The sequence below is a fragment of the Delphinus delphis genome, chromosome 16, assembly GCF_949987515.2.
Source record: "Delphinus delphis chromosome 16, mDelDel1.2, whole genome shotgun sequence".
Classification (NCBI taxonomy): Eukaryota; Metazoa; Chordata; class Mammalia; order Artiodactyla; family Delphinidae; genus Delphinus; species Delphinus delphis.
In genome coordinates, this window is record NC_082698.1 from 81617858 (window position 1) to 81632956 (window position 15099).

Here is a 15099-nt window from a genome sequence, read left to right on the forward strand (position 1 = left end):
TTTTAAAAAAAACTTTATACCAAATGTGAAAAAAAAAGGCCACCAGAGAAAAGGGAACCCTCCTGCACTGTTGGTGAGAATGTAAACTGATACAGCCACTATGGAGAACAGTATAGAGGTTCCTTAAAAAACTAAAAATAGAAGAAAAAAAAAAAAACTAAAAATAGAACTACCATATGACCCAGCAATCCCACTACTGGGCATATACCCAGAGAAAACCATGATTCAAAAAGAGTCATGTACCAGTGTTCATTGCAGCACTATTTACAATAGCCAGGACATGGAAGCAACCTAAGTGTCCATCGACAGATGAATGGATAAAGAAGATGTGGCACATATATACAATGGAATATTACTCAGCCAAAAAAGGAAAGAAATTGAGTTATTTGTAGTGAGGTGGATGGACGTAGAGTCTGTCATACAGAGTGAAGTAAGCCAGAAAGAGAAAAACAAATATGGTATGCTAACGCATATACACAGAATCTAAAAAAGCGGTACTGATGAACCTAGTGGCAGGACAGGAATACAGACGCAGACATAGAGAAGGGACTTGAGGACACGAGGAGGGGGAAGGGCAAGCTGGGACAAAGTGAGAGAGTGGCATGGACATATATACACTACCAAACGTAAAATAGCTAGTGGGAAGCAGCCGCATAGCACAGGGAGATCAGCTCGGTGCTTTGTGACCACCTAGAGGGGTGGGATAGGGAGGGTGGGAGGGAGGGAGACGCAAGAGGGAGGAGATATGGGGATATATGTATACGTATAGCTGATTCACTTTGTTGTACAGCAGAAACTAACACACCACTGTAATGCAACTGTACTCCAATAAAGATGTGAAAAAAAAAATAGTCCACCAAACGGACACTAGTTTACAGTCTGAGCTGAAACAAGACCTCAACTAGAAACTGCATGTCGGGTGGCTCAAATTTTTAGCCATTCTGTCCATGTCCACAAACGACCAGCAAAGCACCGTGAGCACTGACTTTGGTCTTCGATAAATCTGAGCAAGTAAGTGAATTCCCAAATACAGAATCCGCGAATACGGAGGATGGACTGTATTTAAAAGGAGCTAAAACTCAAATTCCTGAGATTTGCATTTTTACTTCAGGAGAGGGGAAAGGGGGTGAAGGAAGGAGAATATAATATCTGAAAGGTACACTAGAATCCCCATCTTCCAAGGGATCTTTTGGAAGAGCCCAACCCTCTCCCCAGTCCTGTAGCCCAAATGAGCAATCTGGGGTCTCCGCACAAACATGATGGAAAAAGCAAGGTCTCCCTCATCACACACAACTCCACCTCTTCCTCCACCTGAAGCAAAATCTGCCTTCCTGTTAGTCCTACACCCTGGCCCGAGTCCCTTCTGTTACTCCCACCGCCCTGAAGCAAGGTCATCCCTCTTCCACACATCAGACATTCAAATCACTGGAAACAGCATCATGTTTCTCGCCGTCCAGGTGCTGGATGACCATAAACAAAGATACTTAAACAACAGATAAACTGGGTCCAGAGCCTACCATTCGAGACAAGATACGAGTTTAATTTGAACTGTGGGGAGACGACTGAATTCTTTTTTGAATTCAAATTCTCCTAATTTGAATTAGGAGAATTCAAATTTGAATTATTTCAAATTAGAATTCAAATTCTCCTAATCTGAGCTATTTCTCTAATGTTAATAATGAGCAATATTCTGGTTTCTTGCTAGGTACCAGAACCGGTCTGAAGCCCTGCACATGGACAGGCACTTAATCCTCACGACCATCTAATGAGGTAGGGGCTGTGGTTACCTCCACCCTCTACAAGAGCATCTTGAGGTGCAGAACAGTGAAGCAAATGACCTCAGGTCACACAGCAAGGAAAGGAAAGCGCCGGGCTACCACCCAGGCAGTCCCACCAGCCTGCCAGGAGTGCGAGCCCACGGGTGACCCAGCAGTAACCAAGACCCCACAAAATAACTCTGCAGTGGGTTATGACCAATTATTCATTTTGAAAAGCTGCATGTGGGCTATCAAGGAGAAAAGAAGAGCTATAGCTAGGGTAGGTTTTATTTCTTTTCAAAACTAAAAATCATGAAATCCAAAAGGTGAGTCAAGGTGGTTCTCCCCAGCCACAGACCCTGGAATTCCAGCTCCCAGGCCCCCCAGTGTCTCCGTAGTGCAGAGACTGGCATGGTGAACCCGTGGCACAGCTGGGCCCCCAGAGAGCACATCTACTCAGGGTTTCACAGACTCCAATTTACCAAAACTCCTAGGTTCACAGGAGGACACGATCTACATCTAGGTAAGAAGAGTTAAAAGGAAGGGAAAAACTATTGGTACCGCCAAAACCCAGGGGGCCGGATCTCGTGAACTGACTGCAGCGGACCCATTGCCAGGCAAGTTTCTGTTTGTTTAGTTATTTGGGAGGTAGGGAAGCTAGTCTTTATAACCGCATTCTACTTTTGCTTGACTTGGGTCAAAACTTGGATTTTTGAAACAGAGAAATGCAGGTATGTTGCCGAGATTTTTTTTTTAAAGCTCACAGAACTAAAGTGTTGGAAATTGGCATTTAGAGTCTGAAAAGCACAATGGTGCAAACCTCCACTGAGTGTCTGGATCCTTGTATGTGCAGCTCTCAGCATCTCTCCTTATGCCTCTGACAGTCAATCCAAGAAATCTATCAATTAGATACCTGTGTCCCATCTTAGCAAGATAAATTATTTCACTAAAACTAAAAGTTAATCAAGCACCAGGCAGTATGTGAGGCATCAGGCATCCAAAAATGTCTCAGCAAAGTGACCTGTAGCCAAGGAGCTCATGGTCAAGTGAGGAACTTGGACGCCAAACAAAGGATTATTGACGTGACGAGTGCTGTAACGGGGCACGTGCAAAGGGCTGTGGGAACGGAAGAGAATGGAGGGAATCATTTGGTCTCGGGCGGTAAGAGAGGTCTCACATGGAAGTGGCTTTGAAGTCACACCAGAAGGGAAAAGGAGAGCTGGGCAGGTGGCACAGTGCAGGAAGGTCATTCCAGGCAGAGGCCAGAGGCACGGGAACAGGAAGCAGCCCCCCGTGGCTGAGCCGGCAGCAGTAAGGCATCTGGATAGCCAGGCAGCTGGAGCAGGTCGGGAAAGGTCTCAATTGTGAGGATGAGGAATTTGGAGACCGTCCGAGAGAAGCAACCAACCACCCAAGGCTTTAAGCCAAAGAATGACGCCATCCCAGCAGTGTTCCCAAAGATAACGCTGCTGGCCACGCGGAGGATGAACGGGGGAAGAGAGACACTGGAGGAAGGTAACTACATCAGGAACCTGTTGCAGGACCCAAGTGCAAGATAAGGCTTTGAACCAGGCAGGGGCCGTGGCCGTGACCGCGAGAGCGGGTTAGCTTGGAGGTGGAGCAGAGGTGGGCAGCAAGGTGGAGGGAGGTGTCGAAGAGGCTGCAGCTCCTCTCAGGAGCTGGATGGATTGTATTAACTCAAATCGACAATTACAGATCGACAGCGAGGCCCGTTAGAGCGGGTTTGGTGGGGAAGACAGTGGCATCAGTTCGGAACCCATCTGGCTCAAAGATTCCACACATCACCTGGGAACAGAGACCCCCACGCTGGCCCAGCTGCACTGTCTCCCTGGGTGACAAATCGATGGCTGGACTGGGACAGCACAAACAGGGACGGGGCCAGGAACATCAGGCCACAGGTAAGGGATCGAGGGTGAGTGAGATCAGCTGCTGGGAATGAACCTGAGCCTCACACTTTCAGGTACTCCTTCCAAATCCTGATGAGATGGGCTCTACTTCCCTGCTTACGTGTACACATGCCACACACGCGCGCGCATACACATGCACGCATACACACGCACACACATACTCGTGCACACACCCCAGAAGGGAAACAGTCTTTCAACAGGACGAGCCAATGGGTCCCCACAAAGCATCTCCGCCCGGGTTTCTCTGGGAACTCTTCGGCGTAGAACACCCCTGCCTACTCCCAGGTGTACCCACCCCTCAGATAACTGCGTGGACAGCAACATCATGATGCTAGGACCGACATCTCTACGTCCTGTCCCAATTTCCAAAGCACTTACATTCCCACTTGAACCACAGAACAATCCCGTGTGGTGTTATCGGCTCTAAATAAGGAAACTGAGGGGCTGAGAGGTTTAGCAACCAGAAACAAAGTGTCCCGGCTCTACGTCAGGAGCTCCCACGGCTACAGCACAACATGAGTGCTGTAAACGCAGAAGCAGCTCTGGTTCGCCGCCAGTTCAGAGCAACACTGTGTTTATATCCCTCTACCCTGTCCACACACCAGCCAGCTGCATCTCCCCTGTTCCCTGGCCCCAAGCCCCTGTTTCAAAGCAAAGCTCAGCTGAGCTAACCCTGCATCGCTCAGGCTAGATACTGCGGAGGACCTGCAGCCCAACAGGCAACGAACCTAAGCATCTAAGGGACAGAGAAAATGAGAACAGATTCGAGTTCAAGCTGGAAGAGAAGAGACAGCAGGGAGGCAACATCTTTTTGCAGCCAGCAGCCAGGGGAGCTGCCAGCAGGCAGCTGGGCAAGCCCAGAAGTGCTGTTTCCTGCCCTCTGTCCAGAACTAATCTGAGCCGTGACCACCACCAGCCCACAGGCTGGGGAGACACCCACCTCCAGCCGCCTCTGCTGGCCCTGCAGGCAGTGCCACAGTGCCAGCTTGCATTTGCTAAGCAGAGGGTCCCAACGGAGAGCATCCCCCGAGCTGCCGCCCTCCAACCACGAGGGGTCCGGGGCGCGGGAGGAAGTGGCATCCGTGTCCAACAAGGGAAGCGTCTCACACTCCAGCCTGGGGCCGCCCCCCGAGGTCTGCGCAGCGTCTGCCAGGCCCGGAGGGGCCTTGAGAGCGAAGGGGGAGGAGAGGACCCGCGGGTGCTCGCGGGCTCCGTCCAAGCTGGCAGCCTTGGCCTCCGTCTCCTCGGGGCTCCGACGCGGGGCCTCGGCCTCTCTGGATGGCGGGCAGCCTTCTGCTTCTCCCCGTTCCCCAGCGGAACCCAGGGAGAGGCGAATGAAACTAAAGCTGGAGGTGAAGACATCCTGAGAGCCGGCAGCGGGGGAGGGGGCCTCGGGGCCACTTCCGAGGCCGCAGCTGGTGCCCCTCACCTCCTCCGGGGACAGACAGCTTTTGGTCCAGACTGCTTCCTGGCGAGGGCTTGGGGCCTCGTGACTGTCCATGGATGGCAGCTCCCCCGGACACCCGGCGTCCCCGGGGCGCCTCTTGGGCAGGGTGGTACCAGCCCTGGGCTGAGTCCCACGGAGCCCTGGGCTTCCTCTCACGGCCACCAGAGCCAGGCCTCGGTGGCCCACGGAGGTCAGAGCTAAGGCTGCTGTGCTCCTGGGAACGGGGCTCCCAACCGAGGGACCTCGCCACTGGCCTCCACACGGCTCGGCCCTGGACTCAGCGTGGTGGGACTCCTCACCGCGCGCCCCTCCCTGGGCCCGGAACAGGGCGCCCACTGGCGGGGAGAGGAACCCGATCCGGGGCCCAGCTGCGCTTCTCATGTAGCCCGGCCTCCGTGCCAGCCGCCTCCTCCGAAAAGACGCTGCCGGTCGTAAGCGATCTTCACTGCCTGGGAAGAAAGAGAAAACAGCACCGTAAACACGCACATCTCCCTGGTTCAGCTGGAACTGCATCTGGAGAACATCCCCGGGTTCAGAGGTCATCCCTCGGGGCATCCGTCAGAGACGCTGGCTCAGTGGTCCCCGGGCCAACCTGGTGTGAAAACTCTGATTATCCTTGGGAAGCGTCCGCCTAGCACGTGCAGACACAGCACAGCATCCCAGCTCCTCTGCTGAGCCGAACGGCTGGCACTGCTGTGAGTTGTGCCGACACGTCAGCGGGCACATTGCAGGCACGTCGGCAGCTCCTCTGAGCCTCCAGCATTCCTGCCCGGTGGTCTTTCAGGAGTATCAGCACTTTCACCCTGGAGCGGTCTGGAAGGCAAACGATCTGCAGCCGAATGCCAGCGCGCTCCCCCAAATGCGATCCAGTCACCTAACACGGCTCCTCTTAGCACGTACGTGTGGTTTCATCGTCTGAGTTACCCACGTCCCTGCACACCTGCGGACCGTGGAAAGCTGGCAGGGACACAATCTATGCCCATCTATTCATCTCACAGGGAATTACAGGAGGCCCTGCTCGCTGTGCTCTCCAGACCAGGGGCTGTGTTCCCTTCCCAGCTATGCGAGAGGGACAGAAACAGTGAAAACGGCTGATACCTGTCAGAGGCATGATGCTACAGCAGTTGGAGGGCGCAGGCTCTGGCAACTCATTGCCCGGTGCAAACCTGGTTGTGCCACTGCTGGCTGTGTGACCTTCCACAAGTTACTTAGCCTCTCTGTGCCTCAGTTTGCTTATCAGTAAAGTGGAAATACCCACAGTACCTCTCTCCTAGGGCGGTTGTGAGCATTAAACTAAACGAGTTACTAGAGGCAGGCAGCTCAGAACAGTGCCTGGCACTCATAAGTGCGATGAAAGCGTCAGTTACTCTTTCGACATTTTAAAGCACCCCGTTACTCATGATGTGTCTTCATCCGCATTTTCCTTTGCTCCCTACCAAAGTCATGTGAATCAAGCAGACCGGGAATTATAACTTTCCTTTCGTCATTAAGGAAACTGAGGCTCAGAGACATTAAAGCTGCAAGTGGCCGAGTGACCAGGGCCAAAGTCTCCTGACTCAGCCCACGCAGTGCTCTCGCTTTGGGGCCCTGCCGCACCTCAAATGAGACTGGATGGGGAGGGTAAAAGCGGGAGCAGACAGCACGAAGCACGGCCGTACATACACACAGCCTGTGGCAGGAAGCGGAGTACAGCTCCCCGGCGGGTCCACGCATCTCTCCCCACCTCCCAGAACACAGATGCTCCCAGCATCCTCGTCATGGTAAACAGACAGCACTGGGCATCTAGCGTACCACTGTGTTACGATCGTGCCCTGCATTTAAGTTGCTCGATAAATGGTGAATGAATGAATGGATGCATGGATAGATGGAGGGAAGGTAGAATAGATGGATGGATGAATGCATGGACGGACGGACAGACTGGGGCCCATCTGAGCCCCAAACACACGCTCTTTCTGTACCCTTTGCCTCAAAGTATATCACTTAGGATGACAACTTGAAATGACAAAAAGTCAGAAGAAAGAATTTTCTTTTTTCTTCATTTATTTTTCTTTTCTTCCATGCAAAGCTGGAATCAGAAAAGGACATATGGAAAATGCATAGAAAATGTACAGAGGGATCATTAATAGGCCAAATTGGACCACTCACTAGGATGGCTACTAGCTACTACTAAACACACACACATACACACACACACACAGAGAAAATAACAAGCGTTGATAAGAATGTGGAAAAATTGAAACCAGTGCGCACTATAGGTGGGAATATAAAATGGTACAGCTGAAAAGAGTATTAAAATTCCTCAAAAAATTAAAAATAGAATTACTACACGGCCCGGCAATTCCACTGCTTGGTATATACCCAAAAGAATTGAAATCACGTCTCAAAGAGATATTTGTACACCGTGTTCATTAGTGGCATTATTCACTGTAGACAAATATGGAAGCAACCCAAGTAGCCCTCAATGAATGGATGGAGAAAGCATGGTCTATCCGTAGTGGGAAATTACTCAGCCCTACAAGGGAGGGAAATTCCGACACCGGCTACAACATGGGCGAACCTCAATCCTGAGGACAAGATGCTAAGTGAAATAAGCCTGTCACAAAACGACAAACACAGCTTGATTCCGCTTATCTGAGGTCCCTAGAGGAGTCAAATTCATAGACAGAAAGCAGAAGGACGGTTGCCAGGGGCCAGAGGCAGGCAGTGGGCTGGGGGGGCAGGGGGAGTTAGTGTTCAGTGGGGACAGAGCTTCAGTTCGGGGATACGAGAAGGTTCTGTGGATGGATGGTGGTGGCAGCTGCACGACGGTGCGAATGTGCTGAACGCCACTGAACTGTACACTTACAGACGGCTAAGAGGGTCCTTCTATGTTATACGTACTTTACCACAATAAAAAAAAAAATTGAGTAGACCGAATGGCGTCACCATACTCTCTGGTCCCAAGGAGACCCGTCCTTTCCCTCAGGGCTCTCGCGCCTGCACCAATGGGGCAGTCAGCACAGAGCTGCAGGGGCTCGGGACAGGGCGCAGGGAGGCCTAGAAGGATGAACTCTCCTCTGCCTGGAGAACCGGCAGAACAGCTTTTCAAGAACAAGGAATCCAAAAGAAAGTAGAGAACACTGAACTCTGGCTTCAGTTACCAAAGGCAAACGATCCAGCAATTTCATATCCTGAGAACGAAGTCCTGTGACATCTATATTGTCTTTTGGCTTAAAGAGACTTTTAACTAATTTTTTCATACAAGTCCAATCACCCAAATAACCCTTCTGAAGTTAAAAAGCAATGCTAAGTGGAAAATAATTTGCTTGAAATTTCATTTCTTTTCAAATGCCTCTGGGCCCTTGGGCCTGAGTAGCCCTTCGTAAAGCCACTCAACTAAGGGTCCGAAGTCCCCCCAGGCCAGGTCCAGCTGCCGTGCCAAGCAGTTCCCCGAGGGGAGCCCGTGTTCCTGGGGGTGGGAGGAGTTTCTGGTAAGATGCTGTCAGGCCACAGCGAGAGGCAGCGGTCGGGAATGGGGGTGGCCCAGCCTCTGAACCCACCTGTGCTCCAGACATGCCCCACTCCGGGTGTGAGCCTTCCAGAAGGCGACCTCAGAAACAAAGACTGTCACACGCTATCAATCCTCACCCTCCAGAGAGGGCGGAGGAGCTGACAGAGTCGGATCCGGAGGGCACCTCTGGAATGAGCTAGAACGATCAGAAGAAACCCAGATGGGGCACACAGCTGCTCTGAAATCTCTAGGGAAAACCCCAGTTCCCCCATAACCAAAGTCCCCCTTTCCACTTTTTTTTTAATTGTTATTTTTTGAGGAAGTTTATGATGTCCCTCTGGCCAGAAACCAATTATTACTTACATATCCTGCCTGCGATCTGACCTGAAATCCAAGCCCTGCCTACACACCCGGCATTTGAGAAAGGGTTATGACGCATTCAGCGCTCGAGAGGAAGATTCCTTCCTGACACCTTGCTGCAGTCAGCTCTGGGAACAGAGATTCGAGGGTACAGGAAGTCAATCATGGCAACACGAGGGAAGGCCCGGAAACCAGCCGTGCCCTCTGCTCTTTGTAAAACCCAGAGATGGCCCCATTCTGCCCATCTGGCCCCGGAAAGGCTGGGGTGGAGACAAAGCTTCAGGCAACCTTCTCCATCCCGTGCAGCCCACGCTCCATCACAGGTTCTAGGGAGGGGAGCGCAGGTGTCTTACTTCCTTCCCATGGCGCAGACCTGCAGGTCCCTGTTTATGTGGGATCCCCACTCCACCCCCATCCAGCCCAGAGAGCTCTGAGACTGAAGGGAAGTGAAAGACAGGGGCTTTGACTAAACCCAGATGTCAAAGAGCTTCCATATACCGTCTGGATAAGGGATCCAGGAGTGCCTACTTACATAACTTATGGGAAAAATTGGAGAAAGCCGATGTTACCAGCCAGGTCAGCAAGAATCCTGTCTGCCCTGCCTCTAACTCCCTCCCTCCACCTCTCCAGATCCCCCCCCATCCTCCAGCCCCTTCCCCATCAACTACTTCGTCCAGATCACCCAGCTCCCAGGCCTTCACCACGAGGCCACACCACTCCTCTCCCCAATTTATTAAAACCCAGCACTGTCAGTTATCTTCTTTGCTGTATATAAATTGTCCCCAACTTACGCTACTGATAAGCTTCCTGAAGTCCTTACAATTCCCCCCAAAACTCCTAGTATACAGAGAAGGCATCCATATACGTCGGTCAGATCATACTCATTTTTGAACAGGAAATCTCAAATACGCAATTAAAAAAAAAATGATACTCGTGAATTTACTCAGAAGATCTTAAAACCAAGCCCCAAAGTTAAAATCTACACAAAATGCTCAGGTGGGCTTGGGCAAGACCCTCAGTGACTCTAAGGCCCCGTGGGGAAAGCACGTCTGCCTCGGGAAGTGTAAACACAGGGGCTGAGAGGCCGCTGCTGGGGACGCAAAAAATAGTTAGAGAAAAGCAAACACACAAACACTTTACGAAATGTGACCTGGGTATAAATGCACAGTGGAAACATGAATGAATTTACTGTTTGCATGGAAGGAATTTTAATCCTGTTTGTCATGGTCGGGGCATACACTTTCATAAAACGTTCAGATGAACCAAAGGTTCTGAGTCATAAAGAAACCACACATCCCTGTGGATTAACTTGTTTTCCAAGAACCAGAACCCAATCAGATACACTAAGCACAAACACCTGCCTGAGCGACTGAGCAACTGAGCGCAAGTTCGCCTTTCCCGGATAGTTCAGAGAGCACCTGGGGATTCGGAAGTACCTTCAGGTCACTGTAATAAGCACCTCGTGAGCAGGACAAGTGCAGGTGCGAAATAAATCCAGTTTCACCACGTTTGCCTTTTAACTGCGCGATCCACGTCAACAAAACCGGTCCTGGTTGAACGTGGGATGCTGGGTGGGGGTGCAGACAAGGGCAGGACACCGCCCCCGCCCCCAGATTTCTTATGATCCAGCAGGGGATGTAAGTCATGCACAAAACTTGTCGCAGATGGAATGGCTACTCAACCACAGAGGAAGGAGAATTCCATTTGAAGTTAAATGAGTGGCTCCCCTGGTTGGCTCAGTCGATTAACCTGACGTTTCTCTGACCTTCAGCAAAGCAGAGGACTCCCTGAGCCCCAGAGTGTTCCCCAATGTATGTGCCACCCCAAAACTCACCTCCTGGGGTGGAAGGGAAGGATGGGGTGAATGCGGACCAGGCCCGGGGGGTTCAGGATGACTCTGACAACCAACTTGGGCCCGAGAGCTCCCCGTCAGCCGGACCAGAACTTTCTTGCTTGTGAGACCTCCTTCCTTCCATCCCGGGGTCCTTGGCAGGCTCTCCTGCCCCCTCCCTTATCCTTCAGCGGCATCTCCCTCAACCTCTCCCAGGTCTCTGGGACTTCCCTGGCGGTCCAGTGGTTGAGACTCTGTGCTTTCACTGCAGGGCGCACGGGTTCGATCCCAGGTCAGGGAACTAAGATCCCACATGCCTCGGGCAAGCACAGCCAAAAACAATTAATTAATTAATTAGATAAAAACAAAAAACCTCTCCCACGTCTCGCCCCCTCTCGGCATCTGCCTCTCGGAGGACCCAAACCCTGTCCTAGAGGAAGCACGGTGAGTGATCACAGGGGTCCCGCCCTCCTGGGGGCGGGGCAGGGGGCAGGTGGCAACCACGCAACCACACGGATGAACGCGGACAGGGAGAATGACGGACAGATCGGTGGTGGCCAGCCGCAGGGGACAGGGCCCCTGGCTTTGTCAAGCGGGGTCTTGGAGTGGCATTTGGCTGCGACCTGACAGGTGAGTGGGAGGTATAGGGAGGTCCCGGGGGAGGCTGCTGGGAACAGTCTGAGAGAGGAAGGAACGGGGCTGGAGGGGCCGGTCGGCGACACTGGTGACAGGCAGGGGACAGGACGGAGCCAGACACTCCAGTGCCTGTGGGCTGCATCGGGACTGGGTCTTCGCCCCAAGAGCAATGGGAGGCCTTTGGAGAGAGACAGGATCCCATGTGCAAATTTTAAGAGATCCCTCTGTGGAGAACAGACCAGACGGGAGCAAGAAAGGACACAAGGAGACCAGTCAGGAGGCACCAAACCGAGGGCAAAACCAAGCCTGCGGCACACAGAGGAGAGGGGCCCTCTGCTCCACACACCACATCCATCCCAGGTCTCTTATGTGACAACAAGCAAGGAGCCCACTGTCCTCTGAGCGTTACAGGCACCCCTCCCCCGACAAACATTTAGACACAGAAATACTTCAGGGCCAAATGAGTGATAATATCAATCTTTCTGCAAAGAACCCCTTCCAGAAGCATCCTAACTAGTTACCCAGATGCCTACATTTTTCAAAACATCCCTTAGGTCTGCAATGTCTTTCTCTTTCCTTGTCATCTTCCACTATTACGCTCATATCCATGTTAAACATCCCCATACCCAACACAAGCCAGCCCCATCCTCAAGAACCTTAGCCTCCGTCGGGGCTAAAACTAGGAGTCCAACAGGAAGTATGTTTTCAACAGCACCGTCTATGGGCAGGTAGGACCAGGGTGTGCGTGGTGTGTGTGTGTGTGCGCGTGCTCGTGGGTGCACACGTGCCTGAGTGTAATAAAAAGACACGTGCAAGTGTGTGCGCACACACACACACATTTGTAGGAATACAGATGTACAGACAGAGACGGGGAAGGTCACACAAGGGAGGAGTCCTCCCCGGCCCCTCCCTTCCAAACCAGCCGGTAACCGCCACAGAATCGTGCATCGGGCTTGCCGACATCTCGAATTCACAAGCTGACACTCTCCATCCCCTTGAAAGGCAGGCTGTTCCCCAGACATGATCACTCATCAGCTGCCCTGGGCGAGCAGAGCCCCCTTACCCTGATCTAGCATCACCGTCATCTCCCAAGCCGCGTGCGCTGCAGGTACACATGCCAACAGGTGCGCAGGCTCGGGGCCCCTGTAAGACCAAAGCTCTGTCTGTTCTCCCGTCAGCCTCCTGGTCACCCAAAGACCAGGAGCTCTGACTCCGGGGCTGCTGACATCACTTATAACAGTCTTGCCGTTGGAAGTGCTGAACTGCGATTTAATTGGCTACAATGTCAGCCCTGAGTCAATGAAACCGGACAGACTCTTCTGCTTGGAACATAGGACACAACAATGTGCTAAAAGTATGAAGAAAAGCAAAAGTATGATAAACAACAGCATAAACTGGTCGGGGGAGGGGGACAGGATGCAGGAGGGATTTCAAGGGTAATATTCCACTTCTCAAGCTGGGTGGTGGTTACATGGGTGCTGACTGTGTTACCATTCTCCAAGGTATATGCAATTATACATATGTAATGTATAATTATACAGCAGACACATATATATAAGTTTTATAACTGTGAGATAGTCTATGCCAGTTTTTCAAAGCTGCGGTCCCTGCACGAAGGCAGAAATACCCAGAAGCAGACACAGACCAGGCTGTGAGCAACCCCACACGGGAGGCGGGGGAAGGCTCAGGGAGGAGGTGCCCCTGGAGGTGGACCGAAAGGATGAGACTCCAGAAGCCAAAAAGGAGGGTGAGGCCACGGGGGGTGGAACGAACAGCGAGTGCTCAGGAACGAAGGTATGACAGCATGAAGAAGGAGGTCACGACGGCTGGGAGCAGGCAGGGCGAGGCCACTGGGGAAGAGGGACCAGAAGGTTGTGTGCAGGCCCGGAGGGCTTCCAGGTGGAGGCGGGACGAGGCAGGGCCCTGCGCTGGAGAGAAGAGGGTTGGAAGCTCACCGTGTGCGAGCAGAATAGGTAGGAGAATGGACAATGCCATCTAGGGAGGAATTCTGGAAGAAGAGGAGGGCTCGGGAAAGAAAGAACCAGAAGGGACCCAAGGAAGCCACTGGTGATTCCAGGAGGTGTTGGGTGAGGGACATGCAGCCCCTGTGTCCAGCCCCGCTCACGGTCACCACCATCCTCGGCTCTGGCTCTGCAGCTGAAATGCTGAAACTTTGGATCCATGGTTCCCAATCAAGGCTGCACATTAGAGTCACTTTGAAATGTCATCTTTTAAACGTTCCACAGTCCAGGCCACACCCCAGGCGGATGACGTCACACAGGTGGGGAGGGAGACTCAGACCTGGGTCCTGGGGACGCTCCCCTGATGACTCCACGGGCAGCAGGGCTGGGAGCCTCTGCTTGAGGGGGAGTCCTGTGTAACCTCCCAGCACACTTGGAGTTCAAGCCCATCATAAACTTAACATTCACAGCACTGCAGACCGTGTCTCTCTGCAGAATCTTCCTCTCTTGTTTCTTGAAATGCTACGCGTGGACAAAGTCAGCTCTGTATGTAAAACTTGTCCCCATACATCTGTTCTAAATCTTCTCCCCACACAGCGTTTCCGCTTTCGATCAGACAATGGGAGCCCTGGGTCCCAAGACGTGACCGCCCATGCCAAAGAGGCGTGAGGCCGGCGGCTGCCGGGCAATGTCTCACTTCCCCAGCCTGCAGTCTCCTGACTCAGGGCCCAAACGTGGCCCAACGTTCAGCCCACTTTGGTGTTTAAGGGTCACAACCCACACATGCAACATACAGTGTGGGATCCTGGATTGGACACAGGAACAACCAAAGGAGATTGGTGGGTGAAACTCGAATAAACTCTGTAGTTCAGTTCATTGTACCAATGTTAAGTTTTTAGTTTGAATGACCCTACCATGACCCTACCATGATTTTATGTATATATAAAGCTTTTAGCATGGGGAAGCTGGATGAAGGGAACTCTGTATTATCTTTACAACTTTTCTATAAATCTGTAAGTATTTCAAAATAAAAAGTTTATTTAAAAAGCACACACACACACACACACACACACACACACACGATTCAGGGACCTGTATTTTGCAGTAGGAAACGGTGTGGGCTCTGGAGACGGATTACCTGAGTGTAAGATTTAGCTCTGCCACTTCTGAGTGAGTGTTGTTGGGTTACTTGCCTCTCTGCTGCTTGCATTGTCTCGTCTGTCACCTGGGACTCCACCTCACGGCATTGCTGGGAGGGTAGAGCAGGTTATGAATTTGTCTACCGTGCCTGGCACAGAGCAACCATTCAAAAACTATCTTTATTTGCAATTCAGGCATAGAGCAAAGACAAGAATATCACCCTAAAACCGAGGCACCCGGACATGGTCACCTGTAGGCGGAGTTCAAGGCAAAGCCAAACCCGAGCGGCCCCAGCTCTGACTGTAAGCGGTTTTCTGTACTGAGGAGGCTGCTGGGGGCCAACATGCCCACACACACACACACACACACACACACACACACACACACACACGGCATACACACACACGGCATACACACACACGGCATATACACACACACACACACACACACACACACACACAGCATCCAGTGTGGTGTCTCTGGACACTCAACCCATGCTCTGTTGTTGGCCAATACCTGCCCAACTCTCTGATCCAATTTCCTGAGTTG

General features: G+C 52.0%; 1 protein-coding gene across 1 annotated transcript in view; it reads right to left on the reverse strand.

The window, feature by feature from the left end:
- The window catches only part of DISC1 (DISC1 scaffold protein), a 337105-nt gene that overhangs the window by 276783 nt on the left and 45223 nt on the right, over positions 1 to 15099 (reverse strand). The window contains 1 exon segment of the mRNA XM_060033786.1: positions 4626 to 5581. Coding sequence (XP_059889769.1) covers positions 4626 to 5581 — 956 coding nt within the window.